Source organism: Oryx dammah, unplaced genomic scaffold (assembly GCF_014754425.2).
Source record: "Oryx dammah isolate SB20612 unplaced genomic scaffold, SCBI_Odam_1.1 HiC_scaffold_22, whole genome shotgun sequence".
In the NCBI taxonomy this organism is placed as follows: Eukaryota; Metazoa; Chordata; class Mammalia; order Artiodactyla; family Bovidae; genus Oryx; species Oryx dammah.
Window position 1 is genome coordinate 7,655,304 of NW_024070206.1, and position 25,290 is coordinate 7,680,593.

The 25,290-nt window shown below is 41.6% G+C and overlaps 1 protein-coding gene across 4 annotated transcripts in view; it reads left to right on the top strand.

Annotated features, from left to right (window-relative positions):
* The first annotated feature begins 454 nt into the window (after positions 1–454).
* Positions 455–25,290, top strand: part of CCDC68 (coiled-coil domain containing 68) — a 58,272-nt gene continuing 33,436 nt past the window's right edge. For 2 of the 4 annotated variants that reach the window (XR_005725169.1, XM_040264446.1), the window contains exons 1-3: positions 456–512; positions 22,106–22,234; positions 24,007–24,093. Coding sequence is in view for 3 of the 4 variants with exons in the window: in XM_040264446.1 (XP_040120380.1) it covers positions 22,118–22,234; positions 24,007–24,093 (204 nt within the window). In the remaining variant the exon portion in view is untranslated. Of the gene's footprint in view, positions 513–18,703; positions 18,800–21,668; positions 21,687–22,105; positions 22,235–24,006; positions 24,094–25,290 lie in introns of those variants that run through there. The other 2 variants (XM_040264447.1, XM_040264448.1) reach the window with 2 other exon arrangements.

Below are 25,290 nucleotides of genomic sequence, written 5' to 3' on the forward strand. Positions count from 1 at the left end.
GTCGGTGATGCAATCCAACGATCTCATCCTCTGTTGTCCCCCTTCTTCTCCGGCCTTCAATCTTTCCCAGCATCAGGGTCTTTTCCAAGGAGTCAGTTCTTCACATCAGGTGGCCAAAGTATAAAAAACAAAAAGTATATGAGCTTGGAGATTAAACAGGACCTTTTTTTAAAAAAAGCAGCAGGAACTATCTACCCCTCGCCCCCAACAGAATAACCCAATTACTGAGCGGTGCACAGGGTTGGGGACTTGAATGTCCGGGTGCACACAAGGCACCCCGGGGCGCCTGGAGCCGGGCGCGCGAGTCGGGGCGCTGGGGAGCCCAGGCCCCGCCCCGGAGCCTCTCCGGCGCCCGACTCTGCCCCAGGCGCGCCCTGCCTTGCGGGGCGGAGCTCCTTGGAGCGGAGGTGGAACCACCGAGCCCGGCGGAGCCGACCCGCCCTACCCGCCCGAGGTGCCGAGCCAGGGGAGGAGCGGCGCCCGGACCCCGCGCTCGCCGAGCGCCCTCCAAGGTAGGCGAGCCCCAGCGATCTTCGCCCGGGTCACCCCACTGTCTCCCGCGCGAGCGGGGGTCCAGGCGCCCTTGGAGCGGGTCCCCTCCACCCTCCCCTCGTGCCGCCTGGAGCACCAAGGGCATTTCCCTGCACACAGGTCCTGGGTGAGGACGGCATTCTCCCTGTAAACCGTTCTTCTGGACTCGGATTCCCTGGGCTAGAAGTTCGTGCGCCTCCAGGGTGGCATCACCCACTCGGTGGGCATGAACTTGGGCACACTCCCGGAGGAGATGGTGAAGGACAGGGGAGCCTGGCGTGCTGCAGTCCGTGGGGTCGCAGAGAGTCGGACACGACTTGGTGACTGAAGGACGAGGAACAGAGTTGCCTTTCCCGAGAAAGGATACCCCCTCCTTCGCCCTGCGCACGCTCGATTGTTTATTTAGGTTGCTCTTAGGCAGTCCCTTGGCTGGGGGTGGGGGGTGGGGGTCGTCCTCTTCAGAGGCGGTGGAGAAAGCCTTCTGGAAAACTGGGCTGTCACCTATGGACCCCCGCGGGACGACTTTGACAGTTTCCTGTGGTCTGAATTCTTAAGAGCGCAGACGGTCATCCTTGCTGGCTTCTGTTAGCTTCTAGTGAAGGAAGAGGGACCTGTTGGATGACAGTTTTCGGCTGTCATGGGATTCTAGAGCTGAAAGTTACTTATGCCCCCGGCAGGTGTGCCAAGGGGCAGTGTCATCTTACGGAAGGAATAGCGCGGACCGTGAGAGGGGAGATTTAGATAGCATGAATGGCATGGCTGCAAACTTTTAACCTTCTTTGAGAGCAAATACATTTACATATATAAAAAAAGCAGTTAGTTCCAAAGGTACCTGAAACTCGGTCTGCCATTTTCACTCTAGTTTTATTTTTAAGAAATAAAAATCATTTTTTTCTTATTGCTATACATAGGCTAGATAAAGTGTTCAAAGGGAATTATTTCTCACTTGCAACTGGGGAGAGATACTGTGTGTCCTTTTATGTACCTGGTGGTATTAAATATTCAGCTGTGCAGAAATCTGGCTTTTCAGAAATGTGATCTGAGCTGCAGTCTCAGGTACTCCTGCAGACACAACAGGTGCGATTGTTTCCTGCTGCTGGGCTGTCCCCCTCCCTCCCACCCTACACTGACCCTTTGAGTGTGAAGGTCCATGACACAGAGGAATTTGTGCCTAAGGCAGGGACTTCCCAACTCACTACAGAAAGAATGAAAATGGCTTACACTTTCTGCGACCTCGCAAGCTTCAGAAGGTCTTCACCTTTTAACTTGCTAAATAAATTTAGTAACCAAACCTGCACTAACTAAATAGAGACTTTTGAAATAAATGCAGACACTATTTCAGTGGTATTTTTCACGTTTGTGATTTCAGAAGATATTAGCAAGCATGTTAATATACTTGTTAGGTAGTGATTTATAATGTGTTGGAAAGTGGGCTTGAGTTGTAATCCAGATTCTGGATGAAGTTGGAAAAATCTAAGCTAGATTTGGTCAAAACTGAAAAATGAAGCATATATTTAATTGTTTGAAATGATGACTGAAAAAGGTAACAACTAAGACTTCTGAGGGCTTCCCAGATTGTTTTGATGGTAAAGAATCTGCTTGTATTGCAGGAGACCAGAGTTTGATCCCTGGGTTGGGAAGACCTCTCTCTTCTCCTGGAGAAGGGAATGGCTACCCTCTCCAGTATTCTTGCCTGAAAAGTTCTTGGAGGAATGTCAAAGTCGTTTATAGTAGTGGGCTTGAATCTTTGAGATTTTTACATTAAAATTAGATGGCCATTTATTGATGGAAAAGCATTTCAAAATGGCAACATGTTACTATCAATTTAGTAGCATGTTTAAGTGAATTTACTTTTTACTAAGCATCTAAACATGGAAATAGTCACGAGTTTGGAAAACAAAAATATGTGCGCGTGTGTGTGTGCTCAGTTTTAGAAAATATTTGGTGCACCTGGGGATTTTCAGGCCTGTTCATATATTAACTGAACCACTGAACCAACATTTATTGTATGGGGCACCATGGTCTGTCTTGGAGACACAGGGGGATGAAAGTTGGTGTAAATGAGACACCAACTGTCCTCTGGAATTTACACAGCTTTGGAATCCTCCAGAACACCCTGAGGCCATAACCAGGAAACATATCAGTCATCATCTATCATTTTTGGACACTGACCGAAACTAGATTAGTTTCAAATCACAGACTCTTTTCCACTGGTTTAAATGATCAAATTAAAAAATTGTAAAGGAATTTATATGTTATTCAGGTCAGTTTCCTCTTTTACTTAGGCTGGGAAAGAATTTAGGAATCCTGTATTCTGAGTTTAATATTATGAAATATTAAGATCTTAAGCCTGAAATAGCTTAAAAAATTCAATTTCATGCAAATTCAATAAAATTTAAATTTGTAGTAGTAGTAAGTAGATGCCAATCATTTAGGGGTTGAAAAATTTAAATTGAGAAAATTGTATCCATCAAGTTTTTTTTTCCTGTAAATTAAAAAAAAAGTGACTACAATTATTTTTTAATCTCAGAGGGGAAAAAAATGACTATGTAAGACATTCTTGCCTTTTTTTTTTTTTGGCTGTTTATGTTAAAACCAGCTCTATTAGAGATATAATTTATAAACTATCAAATACATCACACTCTACAATTTAATGATTTTTAGTAAACTTATGGAGTTATGCAACCATTATCACAATTCAATTTTAGAACATTTTCATGCCCGCCCCCCTCCCCAAATCTCGAGTGCCTGTCTGTGGCACTCACCATTCTCACCCTCAGACCCAGGCAAGCACTAATCTGTTTTCTGTCTCTTTAGATTTGACTTTCTGGGCATTTTGCATGATGAGATAATAGAATATATGGTATTTAGCATCTGACTTCTTTCACCTGGAGTAATGTTTTTGAGGTGCATTCAGGTTGTAGCATGGTGGTTCCTTTTTATTGCTACTAATGTTCCTTCCATTGGATGGCTATGCCACCTTTTGCTTACCTTGATGGATGTTGCTGCAGTTGAAGTGGTAAGACAGATATTTTGGTCCAAATTCCATAATTTGAAAATAACTGATAGGAGCCAAACACTTATTTATATTTATGAAAAATATATTTCTTACATGGACTACTGATACTTACCAAATGTCATAACTGTGATCTTTCTGTGATACTCCATGAAAATAGTAAATAGTAAATCCCAAGCCAGTAGCAGAAAGCATCAGTCATTTCATATTCTAGGTTGGACTTGGAAGACACTAACTCTTAATATTAACATTTGGAAAGAGGCCAGGCTTCCCTGATGGCTCAGATGGTAAAGAATCCACCTGCAATGTGGGAAACCTGGGTTCGATCCTTGGGTTGGGAAGGTCCCCTGGAGGAGGGAATGGCAACCCATTCCAGTATTCTTGCCTGAAAAATTCCATGGGCATAGGAGCCTAGTGGGCTACAGTCCATGGGGCCCCAAAGATTTGGATACGACTAAGTGTCTAAACACACACACACATCTCCTTTGTGTGTTTTCTTCGCAAATAATATGCATTTAAATGGGGGGATTTTGATGCATGTTTCATCCAACAGTGATAACTGAACTACTCTTAAAAATATGAGCCCTTCTTAATAACATACTTTAGTGGCACACTTAACATAAAGCAAGAGTCATCTGTAGCCGTAAGCCAAAAAGTAGAAGGGAGTGCATCTGAATTTGCATGCTTTTCATTTTATTATTTTGTTGTTTCTATCACTGTCCTTAAGGGTGAAACTGATGCAACTGATGTTGACTTACCAAATCAGGCACTAGTTTGAACTCTTAAAATCTAAAACAGAAGAAATATCACTCTTTTTTTCCTCTGGGACATTTAGAGGAGCTAGACCAAATGATAAATTATTCCAGGTTCCTATTAAATAGTGATGTTTTCTGTGAACAAAGAATTCCCTAACACTACAAAAGCATTTTGGTATATACCTTTCTTAGGCATTCATTTAGAGGAGGTGTTTTCTTCTATACCCCCATTCACCCTGTTTTGTGTCAATTCTTATGGCAAATGCATTTTTAGTGGTTTATGTTTGACAACTTATGCTTAAAGATCCTCTCAGGGAGATTTCTCCAGTTGAGTGGAAACTCTTCTATAAAATGTCAGCCAATTCTGTGCGGCTAAAGAGAAGACACTGTCTCTGAATGCCTATAAGTTACTGCTGAAATTGCAAGTTCCTATGGGGAAAAAAAGCATTCAGATAACTTGAAAGTCCATTTTATTGACAACGCGGAATGCAAAGAATTTTATGTTTGAAACTAAAGTAGTCTAAGTTGAATAGTACAATTTTCCAAAGCTGGGTATGTTCATTTGGAGCTCAGTTTGTCTGCTACTGTCAAAACAACTTGCTAGAACTCCTGGCTCGGACCACTGCTGTTTTACTGATCTATGGTTGGATGAATTGATAAGTCTCTGTTGGTAAGTCTTTTTTTAACTTGGTATTGATTTAAAAATTTCCAGAACAGTTTCATTTTCTAGTCTTAAACTGGTCATTTCAAATGTCTCTTGAGAGTGAAATGCCAATTATAGGAATCTATCTTCATCTTTTTCACTTTCTGGAAATCGAAGTGGACATGTTCCCCCTCTCGTGTCTGTTCACCAACAGGAAAAAGGCTTGCTCAGCATTGAGCTATAAGCTTCTTCTAATTATTTTGGGGAATTCACTCACTCATCACTCATGTTCATGGGATTTGATATAAGGAGCTTGGATTCATCCAGAACCAGGAGGTGCTTCTCGCCCTTGTATCTTTCTGTTATCCCCTGCGTTTGGGTAGGATGCTGAAATCAGTCTGACCTCTTCCTGGTACCGGCCTGCAGGGGGAGGGGGGAGGAGGCGGGGGGCTCAGGGTCCCCGCTGCCTCGAGGGTGGGCAACCTTCACAGACTTTGCCGTCACTGCCCCAGTAGTGCATGTGCTTATGTTCTACTGTGAAGAAGGGAAACATGCGTTTAGAAGAGCCATTTAGAGGCTGAGACGAACTGGAGAATGGGATTGACATCTATACACTGGCATGTTTGAAACAGATAGCTGTAACATTGGAAAGCAACTGTACTCTAATTAAGAAAAAATTGCAAAAAAAAAAAAAAAAAAGAATGGGTAGTTGAAATAAGTTCCATTTCAGAATTAGATTTAAATCTTCTTGTTGCAAGTTTTCTTGTATATTTCTTATATATTTTTATATACTTCTTCCTACTTTTCCACCTCAGTAAGTAATAATTAGGATTAACTTTCATAAGATATTTAAGATTTCCCTTGCTTTTGTCACCTTATTGAATGTCCGGCTCCATGGACTATTCTTGTAAGAGCAATAGCTTTACCTGCCTGTCAGCAATTCACACAATTCTGACTCTATTGCCTTTTTTTTTTTTTGCCATTTACACTTTTGGAGGGCTCAACAGTTTGAATTAGGAAATAAATTTAGTTAACTGTAGCTTGCAGTTAATTGTATTTTGAAATCTCTACTGTATGTAGCTTTTACTAGGGTACTGTTTAATTACTATTTAGAAAATAAAAGTATATACATCCATCTTTTTTAGTATGGAGTTCTGAGTCATGGAACCACCATCACCATCAAGATAGAGGTTTCATCATCGCTCCCTAGCCCCCTAAAATAGCCCCAAGTGTCTCTTTTGTAGTCAATCCCTTCCCCACTCTTAATCCTCAGTTCAGTTTTCTGACCCTATAGTTCCAAATTTTCTAGAATATCATATAAATGGAACTATGGAATATGTAGCCTTTGGGATCTGGCTGTTTTCAGTCAGCATAATGCATCCGAGATTCATCTATATTGTATCAGTGTTGTTCAGTCCCTCACTTTATCCAACTCTTTGCGACCCCCATGGACTGCAGCACACCAGGCTTCTCTGTCCTTCACCATCTCCCAGAGCTTGCTCAACCTCATGTCTATTGAGTCGGTGATGCCATCCAACCATCTCATCCTTTGTTGACCGTTCTTCCCCCGCCTTCAATCTTTCCCAGCATCAGGGTCTTTTCCAATGAGTCAGCTCTTCACATTGTTTCAGTTGATCATTCTTTTGTATTGATGAATAGGATTCACCTGGTGATGAATATTTGAATTTTTTCCAGACTTTGGCCACTATAAATGTGTTTTATGGACATACAAAATCCCCTACGAGAGGGACTGCTGGGTTGTACAGTCCGTGCTTAACTTTATAGGAAGCTGCCTAAGTGCTGATGTCTCGTGTGGCTGTGAGTTTGGTTTTCCCACCAGCAGCACCCAGGAGTTTCTGCTTCTCCCCGTCCTCACCCACAAGTGGGATTGTGTGTCTTTCCCTCCTTCTCTGGATAATTTTTAAAATGATGTAGATGATGTTGAAGCTCAGATATCCCAAGACCAGTTTGGGAAGCTATAGCTATTTTGTAAATCCCTGAGCCTTTTATTCTTAAAATATTTCAGGAAGCCACAGAAGAAATTTTCCAAAAAGGCACCTTTCTTATCAATGTTGCAAATGACTGAGATATATATCAGTGACAACTAGTTCTTTTCATATTCTTTCACTGATGAGTCATAAGTGGCTTTAAAATAGATCGATAGCCGAGAAGGTCAGAGCAGCAGGGGTAACTGACTGATGGGGCTGGGGGCGTGGGAATAGAAAGGGGACACCTGGGTTTAGGCCTTGATACTTTCAAATGATGCTCTTTAAGCAAATGTGCATTATAAGCTGTGAGCCTAATATTCTCTGAATGTGGATTATAGTCAGATACCCCATTAAGCACTTTTTCTGCATTATCCTATTTAATCATCGTATAACTCAATGGCTCCAGCAATAAGGAACCCACCTGCAATGCAGGAGACAACAGGAGAAGATGCAGGGGTCAGGAAGATCCCCTAGAGAAGGGAATGGCAACCCACTCCAGTGTTCCTGCCTAGGAAATCCCACGGACAGAGGAGCCTGGTGGGCTACAGTCCAAGGGGTTGCAAAGAGTCGGACATGACTGAGCGACTTAGCAGCAACTCTATGAGGAAGTTAACAGCTTCATTTGGGTTTTTCAGTTGAGGAAGCTAAAGCCTAAGGGAGATTAAAACTTTTCCAAGGAGGGGTTTGGGATTAACAGATACATACTACTTACTATACATAAGATAGATTATCAACAGAGACCTACTGTACAGCACAAGGAACTCTAGTCAATACTCTGTCATAAACTATATGGGAAAACACTCAAAAGGAATAGATCCATTTATGTGGTCAGTGAATAATTGTGCTGTACACCTGAAGTGAGCACAACCTTTGCCAATCAACTACACTCCAATATAAAATCAAAATTAAATTTAAAAAAATGAACAGACATCGAAATAGATTAGAAGAGAATCCAGAAACATTCTCCAAACACATAATCATGAAGATTTCCAAACCACTTGATTTTTGACAAAGATAAAAGTGTAATTCCATGTGTAAAAAAGAATAATTTAAATAAATGGTGATAAAGAATTGAAAAAAATAACTTTCTGGGTTCAGGTGATGAGATTAACTTATGATTTTGAAAAACATATCACTTCTCTGTGACTTGGCTGCCTTATACAGACATATAGATAGATATAAGTATAGAGGTCACAATTATTGCACACTGTGTTTTGATGATTAATTTTGACAACACATGGGAAATAATACCTTGGCAAATGGCACAGTGCTCTGTCAATAGTATGTATTTTCTATTGTGTTTGGACTAGTATTTCAATCCTTTTATCCCCCTAAATGAATTTGCCTTTGTTACATATCTAAGAGCTTTCTATAGCACTGGCTATGATATGAACATGTGTGTTTACAAATGAGTAGCGTTTAGAAATGAATAGAAATTAATTCTACTTTAACAATCTTAGATTATTGCTTGCAAATAGCATTGCTGTGGCTGGGGCTCAGTGCTGACATGCATATCTTTTGATGCACTGCGCATCATTTTCAGGTAAACTGCACGGTCACCTGAGGTTTAGCCAGCTGACACTGGATGTCACCATTGTGCCGTGTAATGTCGCTGCAGAACAGGTGTGCTATTCAGTATTCGGGACACTGCCAGTCTCTTCAAGGGTCTGGAGACCCGTTAGCTTTACTTTACCCCTCATATAACCTCATTGTCTTTGTAGCGTCTTATTGTAACTTAACTCTCTCAGCTTCTAATACCTAAGCTTTCTATCACAGTGACTCAGAATGATGAGACAACTGTCAATATCGTTAGCTCAGAACTGAGAAGCTGAAAACTCAGACAGTGTGCCAGAGCAGGGCTCTCGCTTCCTAAGCACTGAGTCTGGCTCACCTAGGTAGGAAAGGAGTTTGTGCATGGGCGTGCTCAATTACTCAGTCGTGTCCTACTCTTTGTGACCCCGTGGACTGCAGCCCTCCAGGCTTCTCTGTCCATGGGATTCTCCAGGCAAGAATATTGGAGTGGGTAGCCATTCCCTTCTCCAGGGATCTTCCCCATCCAGGGACTGAACCCGTGTCTCCTGTATTGGCAGGTGGATTCTTTACCACTGAGCCACCTGGGAAGCCGCAGGAAAGGAGTTTACTGGAAGTAAACTCGGCATCCAGAATTGATGGGAAAACTAGATATGGAAATGGGAGAGTCCAGTGCTGGTGACCCGGCCAAGATCAATCCTCTGGGCATTGCCCCTGGGCGCTAGATACCAAGTGTTCCTGCTGCTGGATCTAAAGCACTGCTCTGTGCTAGAGTCCCTCCCCGCCAGATCAAGAAGGGGATTTTCACTGCCTCTAGCACAACAAGCTGGAGGGCCAATCCTCTGATGACCTTTCTGGGTGGAAGCACTCAGCTGATGGAGTCTCGGAGTTGTACACGCGCTCCAGCACCCGGGAGTGATGAGGAAGGATGAGGTCTTCGCTGCAGAGGCTCCTGCAGACGGTGACCCCACACACCTGGGAGGGAGAGTCAAGCTGGGCACCCGCCGTGCTGCTGCGGTTGTCAGCACTCACGGAAGTGAGTCGAGAATGCCACGGTGTGGTCAGCTGCTCTTACCCAAGTGCCCCTTCCACCGAGGGTCCTACACTCAGTTGCATATGCCCTGTGGCAGCTGACAGCACCCCAGACGTCACTGTCCCTGCCGTCAACCCTCAGGGAGCCTCACCAGCCAGGGTAGACCTGCTTTTGTTTGCTTTTCACATTAGATTTTATATTGGAGTATAGCCGACTAACAGTGATGTGCACAGCAGAGTGACTCAGCCGCAGGCACACCAGTATCCATTCTCCCCCCAAACTCCTCTCCCGTCCATGCACCCCAGTGCTCCCTGCAGCACTGTTTACAATAGTCTAGGGCTTCCCAGAGGGCTCAGCAGGTAAAGAATCAGCTTTCAGTGTGGGAGACATGGGTTCGATCCCTGGGTTGGGAAATACCCCTAGAAGGCAGCATGGCAACCCACTCCAGTATTCTTGCCTGGGAAATCCTGTAGGCAAGAGAGTCTGGAGGGCTGAATTTCATGGGGATGCAAAGGGCTGGACATGACTGGGCATGATAAGACCTGTTTAAAGTGGTCTAAGGAGAAGACTCCTTCAGTCCAGTTCAGTTCAGTCGCTCAGTGGTGTCCAACTCTTTACGACCCCATGAATCGCAGAACACCAGGCCTCCCTGTCCATCACCAATTCCCAGAGTTCACTCAAACTCATGTCCATCGAGTCGGTGATGCCATCCAGCCATCTCATCCTCTGTCGTCCCCTTCTCCTCCTGCCCCCAATCCCTCCCAGCATCAGAGTCTTTTCCAGTGAGTCAACTCTTCGCATGAGGTGGCCAAAGTACTGGAGTCTCAGCTTCAGCATCAGTCCTTCCAACACCCAGGACTGATCTTTAGGATAGACTGGTTGGACCTCCTTGCAGTCCAAGGGACTCTCAAGAGTCTTCTCCAACACCACAGTTCAAAAGCATCAATTCTTCGGCGCTCAGCTTTCTTCACAGTCCAACTCTCACATCCATACATGATCACTTGGGAAAACCATAGCCTTGACTAGACTGACCTTTGTTGGCAAAGTAATGTCTCTGCTTTTCAATATGCTATCTAGGTTGGTCATAACTTTCCTTCCATGGAGTAAGGAAAGTATCTTTTAATTTAAGTAAGTATCTTTTAATTTCATGGCTGCAATCACCATCTGCAGTGATTTTGGAGCCCCAAAAAATAAAGTCTGACACTGTTTCCATTGTTTTCCCATCTATTTCCCATGAACTGATGGGATCGGATGCCATGATCTTCATTTTCTGAATATTGAGCTTTAAGCCAACTTTTTCACTCTCCTCTTTCACTTTCATCAAGAGGCTTTTTAGTTCCTCTTCACTTTCTGCCATAAGGGTGGTGTCATCTGCATATCTGAGGTGATTGATTTCTCCCGGCAATCTTGATTCCAGCTTGTGCTTCTTCCAGCCCAGCGTTTCTCATGATGTACTCTGCATAGAAGTTAATAAGCAGGGTGACAATATACAGCCTTTTCCTTTGGAACCAGTCTGTTGTTCCATGTCCAGTTCTAACTGTTGCTTCCTGACCTGCATATAGGTTTCTCAAGAGGCAAATTGAAAGTCTTGTTTCAGTCTATTAAAGTTTGGGAACGCATGTACACCTGTGGTGGATTCATGTCAATCTATGCCAAAACCAATACAGAATTGTAAAGTAAAAATTAAAAATAAATAAATAAATAAATAAAAATTAAAAAAAAAATTTTTTTCCTACCCATTTAAAGAAAAAGAAAAAAAAAAAAAAAAGGTAGGCGACCCTTTGTACCTTGTTCTTAGAAAAGGACTTCATGCAAGTTCCAGCCTGCGATCTTACTCGCCGTTAGCCTGGAATCCTCTTCTCCCAGATGGCCACATGGCTGGGCCTCCTTTATTCAAGTCTTTTGCTTAAATGCCACCTCTTCAGGTTGCCTGTCTCTCTCCACCCATCCAAAGCAACACCGCTTTTTATCCTTTTACCCTGTTCTGCTCTTCTTCATGAAACCACCTCTGATTATGTTCTCTGTGTAGTCGTTTTGTTTCATGTCTGTCTCCCCTTCTGTACTGAGAGTCCCATGAAAGCAGGGTCTTGGACTTGGTTCTGCAGTTACAAATTTCTAAAACAGCTGTATTCAGTAAATATTTAATACACGAATGAATGAACCAAGGGTTAAATAAAGGAAGGACACTCTTTTGTTAAAATCTCTAGTCTGTAGACAGTTCCTGTACTCATTTTCTAAGGTTGCTAAAATAAAGTACCACAGAGTGGCTTAAACATAGTACTTTCTTGTCTCTCAGTTCCGGAGGCTGGAAGTTCAAGATCAAAGATCAAGGTGTTGGCAGGGTTGTTTCCTTCTGAAAATTGTAAAGAAGAATCTGTCCCCTACTTCACCTCCAGCTTCTGGTGGTTTTCTGGCAATTTTTGGTATTCCTTGTCATGTCGAAACATCACCTTGGTCTCTGCCTTCAGCTGAACATGGACTTTTCCTTGTGTGCATTTGGGTCCCAATTTCCCCCATTTATAAAGACATCAGATTGAGTTAGGGCCCACCTCACTCTGGCTCAGCTGGTAAAGAATCTGCCTGCAATGTGGGAGACCTGGGTTCGATCCCTGGGTTCAGAAGGTCCCCTGGAGAAGGGAAAGGCTACCCACTCCAGTATTCTTGCCTGGAAAATTCCATGGACTATACAGTCCATGGGGTCTCAAAGAGTTGGACACAGCTGAGCAGCTTTCACTTTCACTCTACTATGACCTTATCTTTCTTTTGTTGTTCTTTTATTTATTTATTTTTCTACTTTATTTTTTACTGTGTTGTGTTTGTTTCTGCCATATGAGAACTCGAATCAGCCATAGTTATACATATATCCCCTCCTTCATGAGCCTCTCTCCTCTTCCACCATCCCACCCCTTTAGGTCATCACAGAGCACCTAAGTATGTTTGCAAAATGATGAGTGCTCATCTGTGTCCGACTCTTTTTTGACCCCATGGACTGTAGCCTGCCAGGCTCTTCTGTCCATGGAATTTTCCAGGCAGGAATATTGGAGCAGATTGTCATTTCCTCCCAGAGGATCTAACCAACCCAGGGGTCGAACCCACATCTGTTGCATTTCCTGTGTTGGCAGGTGGATTCTTTATCACTAGCCCCACCAGGAAGACTCAGGTTTGCAAGGATTCTATTTCCAAGTAAGGTCACATTCTGAAGTACTGGGTATCATGGCCTCAACATATAAATGGAAGGGAGGACAAAATTCAGCCCACATGGTGTCTTATATGTGCTTATTGTATAATAGCTAAGCCATTTGCATGTCATTAATCAGAGAAGTAGGTTTAGTTACATAATCCTGGGCACCCGGTGATGTGCTGGTTTGTCACACAGATTATAATTCAAAAAATGTGTGTGAATTGCTTTCTAAATAGTAAACTATTCATTGTATGTTAGCATAATCAGCTGGGGATACTGACAAATCATTGATGCGTTATCAAGAAAGAATCAATACTATGGATTTGCTGGTCTTAAAATTGCCCAAAGCAGATTTTCCTCTACAGCCCAGCTCGATCTGCAAACTGTTTAAAGTATTACTGGCTTCTTTTCTACCACTCAGAATACTTGTCAGCAGTAATTGTGGAGAATGGCTTTATTTTATTTACTTATTTGACAAACATGTACAAGTCATTTTTTTATGTGCTAGGCGCTATCAGTCCTGAATATTCACTGGAAGGGCTGATGCTGAAGCTGAAGCTCCGATACTTTGGCCACTTGTTGCAAAGAGCCTGATGATGGGAGAGACTGAGGACAGGAGAAGGGGGTGACAGAGGATGAGATGGTTGGATGGCATCACCGACTCAATGGACATGAATTTGAGCAAACACTGGGAGATGGTGAAGGACAGGGAAGCCTGGGGTCTACAGTTCATGAGGTCCCAGAGTCGGACACGACTGAGCGACTGAACAACAAGCACCGTTATCCCTGCTTGACAAATGTTAACTCACAAACAACCCCATGTTATTCGTTATTTATCCTGTCATTAATCATTAATAATAATATTATCTGAATTTTACTGATAGAGAAACTGAGGCACAGAGAGGTTAAGGAATTGCTCAAGGTCACACAGCTACTGAGTGGCAGAGTCAGGCCATGAAACTAGGCAGTCTGCCTCTGGGTCTTTTAGTTGTAGAAACTTCTTTCTCCACAAAAAGTCTCATGGAAAAATTCAGTGTGAGACAGAACAAAGCAGAACTTCTTTGGTTCAAGTCCAGACAGCAAAGCCCTGTCTGCCCAGCACCGCCCCTTCCCTTGGGAGCCCTGTTTGAAAAGCCCAGATCTAGGAAATAATACCTCTTGGCGTGATGCCACTCGTAAGCTGTCTTCAGTCCACTCTAGCATAAAACAAATAAGATTCTTTTCTCACTTTAATTAACTGATTGTGTTTTATTTTGAAAATTTTATCTGCCTAATCTACTTCTGGCAGAAATAAAATGCTAAGATGGATTTTTCCCCTGGACGGTAATGCCATATGGCAATTTGCACTTTGCTGGCTTAAGTTCCTCTTGGGTTTCTTTATACAAACGAAGAACTGTGGCCATGGACATTTCCTGAACCAAGAGAAAGATGGGATTTGATTTCATACAAATAGAGACGCATATAAACTTTGCAACCAGATAGGCATGATCGCCCCCGTCTCTTATGGACTGCTCATTTTCTGTGGTCTTTCATAATATAAAATCATCGAAGCAACAGTATTAGCAGTACTGTCCCTTGAGCGCCTTCCACAACTGGAGATTTTAAAAATCGCTCATTTTTACAACTCTAGGGGTTATCACCCCTATTTTACAGATATGTAAGTTGAGGTTAAGATTTTATGGAACTTGTTTAGGATGACCCAACCAGTGAGAGGAGGAGGTACGATGTTTTGAGAAATATCAGTAGACTAGAACTTTTTTTTTTTTTTGGAGTATAGTTAATTTACAATGTTGTGTTACTTTCAAGTATACGGCAAAGTGATTCAGGTATACATATATACGTGTGCCTGTGTGTTCTCAGTCACATCAAACTCTGTGACCCCATGGACTGTAGCCTGCCAAGATCCTCTGTCCAGAGAATTTTCCAGGCAAGAATACTGGGATGAGTTGCCATTTCCTTCTCCGGGGGTAGCCCAGTGGTAAAAAAAATTCTCCTACCTATCTCTCCCTCTCTCTCTATACATATGTATACATATTCTTCATATATATCTCAGATCAGATCAGATCAGTCGCTCAGTCGTGTCTGACTCTTTTCGACCCCATGAATCACAGCACGCCAGGCCTCCCTGTCCATCACCATTCCCGGAGTTCACTCAAACTCACATCCATTGAGTCCGTGATGCCATCCAGCCATCTCATCCTGTCGTCCCCTTCTCCTCCTGCGCCCAATCCCTCCCAGCATCAGAGTCTTTTCCAATGAGTCAACTCTTCACATGAGGTGACCAAAGTACTGGAGTTTCAGCTTTAGCATCATTCCTTCCAAAGAAATCCTAGGGCTGATCTCTTTTAGAATGGACTGGTTCCTTGCAGTCCAAGGACCTCTCAAGAGTCTTCTCCAACACCACAGTTCAAAAGCATCAATTCTTTGGTGCTCAGCTTTCTTCACAGTCCAACTCTCGCATCCATACGTGACTACTGAAAACACCATAGCCTTGACTAGATGGACCTTTGTTGGCAAAGTAATGTCTCTGCTTTTCAACATGCTACCTAGGTTGGTCATAACTTTTCTTCCATGGAGTAAGCATATTTTAATTTCATGGCTGCAGTCACCGTCTGCAGTGATTTTGGAGCCCAAAAAAATAAAGTCTGACACTGTTTCCATTGTTTCACCATCTATTTCCCATGAAGTGATGGGACAAGATGCCATGATCTTCGTTTTCTGAATGTTGAGCTTTAAGCCAACTTTTTCGCTTTCCTCTTTCACTTTCATCAAGAGGCTTCTGAGTTCCTCTTCACTTTCTGCCATAAGGGTGGTATCATCTGCATATCTGAGGTGACTGAGATTTCTCCTGGCAATCTTGATTCCAGCTTGTGATTCATCCAGCCCAGCGTTTCTCATGATGTACTCTGCATAGAAGTTAAATAAGCAGGGTGACAATAGACAGCCTTGACGTACTCCTTTTCCTATTTGGAACCAGTCTGTTGTTCCATGTCCAGTTCTAACTGTTGCTTCCTGACCTGCATACAGATTTCTCAAGAGGCAGGTCAGGTGGTCTGGTATTCCCATCTCTTTCAGAATTTTCCACAGTTTATTGTGATCTACACAGTCAAAGGCTTTGGCATAGTCAATAAAGCAGAAATAGATGTTTTTCTGGAACTCTCCTGCTTTTTTGCTGATCCAGAGGATGTTGGCAATTTGATCTCTTGTTCCTCTGCCTTTTCTAAAACCAGCTTGAACATCAGGAAGTTCACAGTTCACATGTTGCTGAAGCCTGGCTTGGAGAATTTTGAGCATTACTTTACTAGCGTGTGAGATGAGTTCAACTGTGCGGTAGTTTGAGCATTCTTTGGCATTGTCTTTCTTTGGGATTTGAATGAAAACTGACCTTTTCCAGTCCTATGGCCACTGCTGAGTTTTCCAAATTTGCTGGCATATTGAGTGCAGCACTTTCACAGTATCATCTTTCAGGATTTGAAAGAGCTCAACTGGAATTCCATCACCTCCACTAGCTTTGTTCGTAGTGATGCTTTCTAAGGCACACTTGACTTCACATTCCAGTGTCTGGCTCTAGGTGAGTGATCATACCATTGTGATTATCTGGGTCGTGAAGATCTTTTTTGTACAGTTCTTCTGTGTATTCTTGCCACCTCTTCTTAATATCTTCTGCTTCTGTTAGGTCCATACCATTTCTGTCCTTTATCGAGCCCATCTTTGCATGAAATGTTCCCTTGGTATCTCTAATCTTCTTGAAGAGATCTCTAGTCTTTCCCATTCAGTTCTTTTCCTCTATTTCTTTGCACTGATCGCTGAGGAAGGCTTTCTTATCTCTTCTTGATATTCCCTGGAACTCTGCATTCAGATGCTTTTCTCCTTTGCTTTTCACTTCTCTTCATTTCACAGCTATTTGTAAGGCCTCCCCAGACAGCCATTTTGCTTTTTTGCATTTCTTTTCCATGGGGATGGTTTTGATCCCTGTCTCCTGTACAATGTCATTAACCTCAGTCCGTAGTTCATCAGGCACTCTGTTTATCAGATCTAGTCCCTTGAATCTATTTCTCACTTCCACTGTATAATCATAAGGGATTTGATTTAGGTCATACCTGAATGGTCTAGTGGTTTCCCTACTTTCTTCAATTTAAGTCTGAATTTGGCAATAAGGAGTTCATGATCTGAGCCACAGTCAGCTCCTGGTCTTGTTTTTGCTGACTGTGTAGAGCTTCTCCATCTTTGGCTGCAAATAATATAATCAATGTGATTTCGGTGTTGACCATCTGGTGATGTCCATGTGTAGAGTCTTCTCTTGTGTTGTTGGAAGAGGGTGTTTGCTATGACCAGTGCATTTTCTTGGCAAAACTCTATTAGCCTTTGCCCTGCTTCATTCCGCATTCCAAGGCCAAATTTGCCTGTTACTCCAGGTGTTTCTTGACTTCCTACTTTTGCATTCCAGTCCCCTGTAATGAAAAGGACATCTTTTTTGGGTGTTAGTTCTAAAAGGTCTCTTTGGTCTTCATAGAACCGTTCAACTAGATACATATACCTATTCTTTTTCAGATTCTTTTCTGGATTATCATGAGATGTTGAATATGGCTCCCTGTGCTATAAGTCGGTCTTTGTTGTTTATCTGTTTTTTACATAGTAGAGTGTATTCTTGAGAAGCCAGGTTGCTCAGTCATGTTGCAACTCTTTGTGATCCCATGGACTGTATAGACTAGCTGGCTCCTCCATCCATGGAATTTTCCAGGCATGAGGTCTGGAGTGGGTTGCCATTTCCTTCTCCAGGGGATCTTCTCGACCCGGAATCGAACCCAGGTCTCCCGCATTGTAGGCAGATGCTTTGCCCTCTGCGCCACCAGGGATGCCCCAGTAGTGTGTGTATGCTAATCCCAAACTCCGAATTTATCTACCCCCCTCCCCATCCCCACAAGTGTCTCTTTTGGTAACCACAGGTTTGTTTTCTACATTTTAGGATATATAATGAGAGGCCTGATGTGATTTTCAAATTATGAAAGACAGAATGCGGTGAGGTTCATTCTAAAGAGTGATTAATTCCTATGATGTAGTGTCCCTTATCGCTTGGTAATGTTCACAGTGTATAACCCACTGAAAAGAAAAGAGAAGGGAAATCACCAAAATGGGAGGGTAGACCAAGGGAGAGTGAACTGAACAAAAACAGCAACGGAAAACTCAGACCGAGGCTTTGTCTGCCTCTGTTTGCCTCCTTCTTTTGCTCCCATCTGCTGCCATTCTTTACCCCACGGGAGGGCAAACATTTCCCCATAAAGGACCAAATAGACAGTCCGTATCTTAGACATTGTTTGCCTTGAATTTTCTGCCTCAAATCTACTCAGCAGAGCTGTTATAGTGCAAAAGCAGCGTAGCGACACCTAAGTGCTTGGCCATGATTATTTTCGACTACAGCTTCATCTGTGGACACTAAATTTGAACTTCATATAATTTTCATGTGTCATGAAATGTTATTTTTCTTTCGCATTTTTTTGGAACCATTAAAAGAGGTAAGGACCATTCACAGACTGTCTTAACAGGTGGGAAGGCAGCCTGGGATCCTGGCCGTGAATGGATGTCCACCACACCAGCCTGACCACTCCTCTCTCATTTCCAGACACATTGTTTATTGTCTCTCTGGGCATTTCTTTTACTTCCACCATTTAAATGTTGTTTTAGGCTAAGAACTTAATCCCTGAAGAGACTTCAGAGGAGCAAATAACAGACGTAGCTCTGCTCAGATTCTGGGTAAAAAAAAAAAAAAAAGGCAGACTTTGCAGAGCTTCTGCAGCCAAATCAAGTTCCTGAAACAAATAGAAACCACAGTGGCTGTCTAAGAGGATTTAACATAAAATGGAAAATTCTTGGCATACTCTGTTAATTTCATTGAAGATTAAAGGATAAATGCAGGACTTTGAATCATCCACAAAAGCTATTTAGTTCTAAACTGATGCTAGCAAGAAAATTCTTTGTGGGTTTTAACAGCATGGGTCATTGCTAAATTTTAATTTTTTTCTCACCAGGGAATCTGGCCTTAATGTGATAGAAAGACTCTTGATCTTGGTGTCCAAAAGACAAAGGTTTGCATTTCAGCTCTGTTAGTTTTACTGTGATCTTGGGTAAGTTAACATCACCTAAAGAATCTTAACTTCTTTATTAGTAATATGAAATTAATAATACTACCTCACTGGGCTTTTATCTCATTTTTTTTAGCTGTTTACTATTTCAAACAGGAGCACAATGGTAGAGAACTATAGAGAATCCCACTGTACAATTCACTGCATTTTATCAAACTTCTTTCATCTGCATCTCACCCCATTTTTCCCTCTCTTTAAACACTAGAGTAAAATATTCTCTTTAAAATTCCAAGTAAATATTATTTAACCTTCAAATATTTTGGTATGTATGACCAACAGATAAGATCTTTTAAAGGAATATCATAATTCCATTATCACACCTAAAATGACAATAATTGCAAATAATGCTTTGCAAAATTGCATTAATTCTTTAACAGCATCTGTTATCCAGTCAGTGTTAAAATTCCCCGAGTTTAAAAAAAAAATGTCTATATAACTGGTTTATTTTAATCAGGAGTCAAAGAAGACCAGCTTCACTGGTGGCTCTGTGGTCGAGAATCCACCTGCCAATGCAGGGGACGCCAAATTTGTGACTTGGATCCCTTGGTCGGGAAGATCCCTTGGAGTAGAAATGACACCTCACTCCAGTATTCCTGCCTGGGAAATTCCCTGGACAGGGCCGCCTGGCAGGCTGTAGTCCACGGGGTCACAAAGAATTAGACACATCTGAGTAACTGAGCATGCATGCACTCACACAAAGATTCATGTATTATATCAAGTCATATGTTTCTTAAAATTCAAAATTTATGGACATTTCTCTTCTCATCTTTCTTCATGTAATTATTTTGTGGGAGGAATAATAATTTGTCTTGTAGAATTTTATGTGATCTGGATTTGGCTGTTTGCAACCTTCACCCTTGTAGAGTCATTGAACAGTTTCTTCTTTTCCAGATATTTCCCATTGGTAGATAGAGGGACTTCACACTTCACACGTGGTGTTTCTACTTGTGATTGTACCACATCTAGAGAACACAATGTCTGGTTGCCTCTTTTCCACTTTTCTGTTATGATTGATTAGTGGAGTCCCTGGGATTGATGTGTTCTTCATCAACCTCTTGCCTAGTGTTTTAAGCACTGGTTGATGACTGTTGCTTAGATCTATCACTTCATAAGGGGTTGCAAAAAGTAGGTTTTCTAATTCTACCAGTCCTTTTGGATTTATTGGTAGAAATTCTTTAGTACAATTTTCATTATCAACTATATGGTTACTATGTGGTTAATTATATAGTTAAGAGATATAGGGTAAATTTGTATCATAAAGGCAAAATAAATGTTTGCATTCCCACTTGCTCTCTTTTCTGGGCTAATTTTTATGTAATGGTGGCCTGTCTCTGGTGAGTTTGAGGATTGTTGGTGATAGTGGTGGTTTTCCTCTTGTTAATAAAATTTCAAGAATTAAAAATTTTTTGATATGTTTTAATCAGTCACAGTCATTCCTCTCAGGTGGGGTCTTTGTGTCTTATGCAAGTAGTATTTGATCACTTTTCCGCTTTTGATACAACAAGGTATCCCAGTCTTACCTTCTGCACTTCTTGCCTCAGATCTAAATCAGTTAAGAAGCCCTGGTTGCATTTTCATATTCACAGAAAATCGTGTACTAATACCACAATCTAAGCACTGGGAGTGTTAATTACTTCTATTTCTGTTTTCAGTGGATAGACTTGGAATATACATTTTTAAATGAAGATAAATATTTTATACTCATGATTTCAGTTTGGATTATAAGATTTTTACAGAACATTTTTGGTTCTAATTTAGAATTTTTTCTTTTACGATAAAAATCTTGGCTCTTAAGACATTAAGGCAGTGACTTCTTCATTCTATGTTTCCTGTCATGTGGGTGTCTCGCATGGATGCATGTGCACACATATAATAGTTTCAAAATAGCAATGTTTCCACTAACAGAATTATTAGTGAGTACAGCTTAAGATTGCTTTGTGATTCTTTTTGTTCTTAGGACATAGCACACCTTGGAAAATCAGCCCCAGGATTCTCAGGTGACTCAGTGGTAAAGAATCCACCTGCCAATGCAAGAGACGCCAGAGACTCGGGTTCGATCCCTGGGTCGGGAAGATCCCCTGGAGTACGAAATGGCAACCCACTCCAGTATTCTTCCCTGGGAAATCCCATGGACAGAGGAGGCTGGCGGGCTACAGTCCATGGGGTTGCAAAGAGCTGGACATGACTGTGTGAGCACATGTGTGTCATTTCAAAAAGTTCATGTGAATATGCCACCAATTTGGTAGGCAAATGTATTCGTTTCTTATTTTTTATTTTGGAAGGTATCTGTCCTTTTAATTTAGTTATATTTTGTAATTAGGTAAAATAATTACGCTGTTCAGTGTCAAAACTATAAATCACAGATTTTCTCCTTCCATCCTTCTCGCCTTTCTTAGAGAATTTATGATGCAATGTATCCTTTTCTGCCCCATGCTTTTCGTTGAATAAATATATCCTAGGGAAGATGTAGGTAGTTCATTTAATCAGTTCTCTTTTTGTGGGCATCTGCACTTTTCTTGATATTTTCTTATTACAAATAGTTCTTTGGTAAATGGCCTTTACAGGCTTTTGAGAGTTAAGTAAAATGTAGAATATTAAAGGTCTCTGTGACGTGTAAAATGCTATGCTTACATGTTTATAAGTTATGTGTGTCCTGTGTTCTCAGTCGTGTCCGACTCTGGGACCCCATGGACTGTAGCCCACCAGGTTCCTCTGTCCATAGGGTTTCCCAGGCAAGGATACTGGAGTGGGTTGTCATTTCTTTCTTCGGGGCAACTGCCCTGGCCCAGGGATTGAATCCAGGTCTCTTGCGTCCCCTGCACCGGAAGGTGGATTCTTTACCACTTGAGTCATCTGGGAAGCCCTTATTGTAAGTTATATATATGTGTGTGTGTGTGCATTTTTATATACATATGATTTTCTCTTATTTTAGCTCTATAAACATTTATTAAGCACTTACAATGTGCTAGAATATGAATATGAATAAGGCATAGTCTCTACTTTGAGGTGTTATAGTCTAATTAAGATGGAATAGGAAGAAAAATTCCATATTTTTCTATCTCAGTTTAATTTTTAAATTTCTAATCAATGATTGTTTCAACTGGTGGTGTGTTAATATTAAGTTAATTCCTAGATCTTAGGTACATGCAGATTTCAATAATTTATAATATTTTCTAGTATTACTATATTTGATTACAGTGCCAGTACAGAACTCCGTTCAGTTTACAACCACAGAATTATAACATCAAAGGAATTAGTTTTGTCCAACTGATTTATGTTTTCCTAAAGCTGGATGTCACAATGACAACAGTAACGGGGACCGCAACAGTTCCTCAGAGGGGGAAGACGGAAGATGATTCTGCCTTGTACGAGTCCCCGTCAGCTCACATTATTGAAGAGACCGAATACGTGAAAAAGGTATGTGGGTGCTGGAAATCATGTTAGCACGCTATGAGTTTTTACAGTAAAGTCTGCTGCAAATTAGCGGGCTTTGTTTCTCCCTCCCTAGAATATGTGAGGAAGCGCAAACCTAGTTTGGCAAAGGACAGCCTTGATAGCTGACATGCAAACATGGGTGCATTTCTCTTGAGTATGTAACCGTTTCTCTTGAGGGTATGAGCCTCTGTTCTTCGCTTGGAATAAAACTGAGTAAAGGACCAGGAGGATTTGGAACACCTGTCAGCACTTAATTTGTCCACTGCTGTTCACCCCTGCATCCTCCTGGGATTTTTGTCGTTGTGGTTGTTGGTTTGTTTGGGCTGCTCTGAGTCTCCATTGCTGTGCGTGGACTTCCTCTAGATGCGGGCCCGGCAAGCGGGTGCTTCTCTTCGCTGTGGTGTGCGGTCTTCTCCTTGGGTTCGCGTCTTTGGTTGTGAAGCACAGGCCCTGGAGCGCTGGGTCTGCAGTAGTTGCGGGCTCAGTAGTCGTGGCCCGTGGGCTCTAGGGCTCAGGCTCAGTAGTAGTGGAGAAGGGACTTAGCTGCTCTGTGGAATGTAGAATCTTCCTGGATCAGGGATCAAAACCGTGTCCCCTGCATTGGCAGGTGGATTCTTATCCAGTGCACCACCAGGGACACCCTATCCTGCTGTTTCATACATTTCTTAGTTCTTTCACAAGCGTGGAGACTGTGTTGCCAGCTAGATGTTTACCTTTCCTGCGGAGTTCCTGTCTTTCCTTACCCAGCAAGGAACACCTTCTTAAGCAGTTCAGAGTAACTGTCACCAATGACTACATGTTGCACATGATTAAAAGTGTGAAATCTTACTGAGAATCCAGTGATAATGGCTGACAAAAGTATATATTCTCATAAAATGTGTTTTAGAACAGATGGAAGAATTTGAACATAGCTAGTTTATAACTCCAGTACCCTTGCCTGGCAAATCCCATGGATGGAGGAGCCTGGTGGGCTGCAGTCCATGGGGTCACTAGGAGTCGGACACAACTGAGGGACTTCACTTTCACTTTTCACTTTCATGCATTGGAGAAGGAAATGGCAACCCACTCCAGTGTTCTTGCCTGGAGAATCTCAGGGACGGAGGAGCCTGGTGGGCTGCCATCTCTGGGGTCGCACAGTGTTTGACACGACTGAAGCAACTTACCAGCAGCAGCAGCAGTTTATAAATTATTCAGGTCAAGTAATTCATCTTTGAGTGTCTTGCAGTTCCATAGATCACCAAGACATGAAGCTTATATTTCATGTATAAGTTTGTATGATCTCCTCTGAGTAATTATTCTCTAGTAATTGCTAAATAGTAGTTATTCTCTAGTAATTACTAGATAGTAATTATTTTGTAGTAATTACTGAATAGTAATTATTTTGTAGTGATTACCAATAGTAATTGTTTTATAGTCATTACCAAATAGCAAATTAGTGGAAATTACTATATAAAAAAATAGGACTAAATAGTATTAAACACTAATTACTAAATAGCAATTACTTTGTGATATAACATTCATTTGGGTTATATTTTAGGTTTGCCTAAGGAATAGTTTTAAAGACAAAAATGCTCATTTTCTGCAATCTAAACAATATTAGCATAAATGTAAGTTAAGTTGATGGCAGTTGTTTAAATATGATATCAGTATATATGTACTATTTTCAGATAAATTTGGTACCCTGTAACTGGTATAGAAAAAGAAAGTTTTGGGGATTAAATGCCTTTGAAAAAAATATTCTTTTTTTCTTTTAGATTCGAACTACTCTGGAAAAGATCCGAAATCAAATATTTAAAGATGAAGTAAGACATAGCAGTACAAATCACAAACTAGATGCAAAGGTAATGAATTTATCTAAATGTACTGCTTTTATTCCTTCAGTAAGTGAACATAAAGCCATATAGACTTCATTTAAATAACTTTGATATTATTAAATTATTCTTTGCATGTCAAGTATTAAATCTTTCGTTGGTATCTAAAGATATTAATGAGCATATGTATGAAATATTTAACCACAGATGTCATTAGTAGGATTAGACTGGAGTGGCCAGATCTTACTTGAATATTTTAAACTTGACTTACTCATCTAAAGTATATGGGAAGATTTTGGCCCAGTAAGTGGAAGCAACATATTACAGTGATAGACAAAGGTACATACTTTTAGATTCGCCTGGGTCACACCAATTGACACCCAGTTGGAGCCATTAGGCTAAGTGATCAGACAGTCCTTCCCCCATGACCAGCTTTTTATTCATAATTTTAAGCACTTTGCACTTACCCTAGTCTGGGTTATGCCAGGTTAAACCTCATCTGAACCACATGTACCTCATCAATGACAGTGTCATCTGCTCTGTAGAATGGCCACAGAGAATACTAGAAAGTACCATACGATGATGCATAAACATAGTCTTTATCATTCTTATCTCCCAAACGAACACAACCAGCTCCAATTATTTTCTTAAGTGCTCTAAAACTGGAAAAATGATTAATGTTGTGAATGACAGTAAAGATCAAACATTCAGTTCTGACTATGCTGAGTTGCTTTGTAGACCTCCACGTGAAGGTTCTAATGGATGGTTGGATAGCTGATTCTGGAGTTAAGGGCAGAGGTCTGTGCTAGAAGGCTCAGACTATGGGGTAGAGATTTGGAGAGTAAGGATGGTATTTAAAGTTCGGAAAGTGGAGGAAATGACCAAACAAATGAGTGTGGATAGAAGTGAGAGAAAACCTAAGCACAGAGTCCTGAGATTTCCAATATTTAGATACTGGGAAGAAGAAGAGGAATCATCACAGGAGGGAAAGAAGTGAAGCTAGTGAATAAAGAGGAAAGGTGGGAGAGAATAGGGCCATTGAAGATGAGCAAGAAAGGGTTTCAGAAAGCGAACAGGAACTGTCGTGCCATATACTGTTCACGGGTTGAGTAAATCGAGGGCTGGTTATCAACCCCGAGGGCTTCCTAGGTGATTCAGTGGTAAAGAATCTGCCAGCCGATGCAGGAGACCCAAGAGGTGCCGCTTCAATCCCTGGGTCGGGAAGAT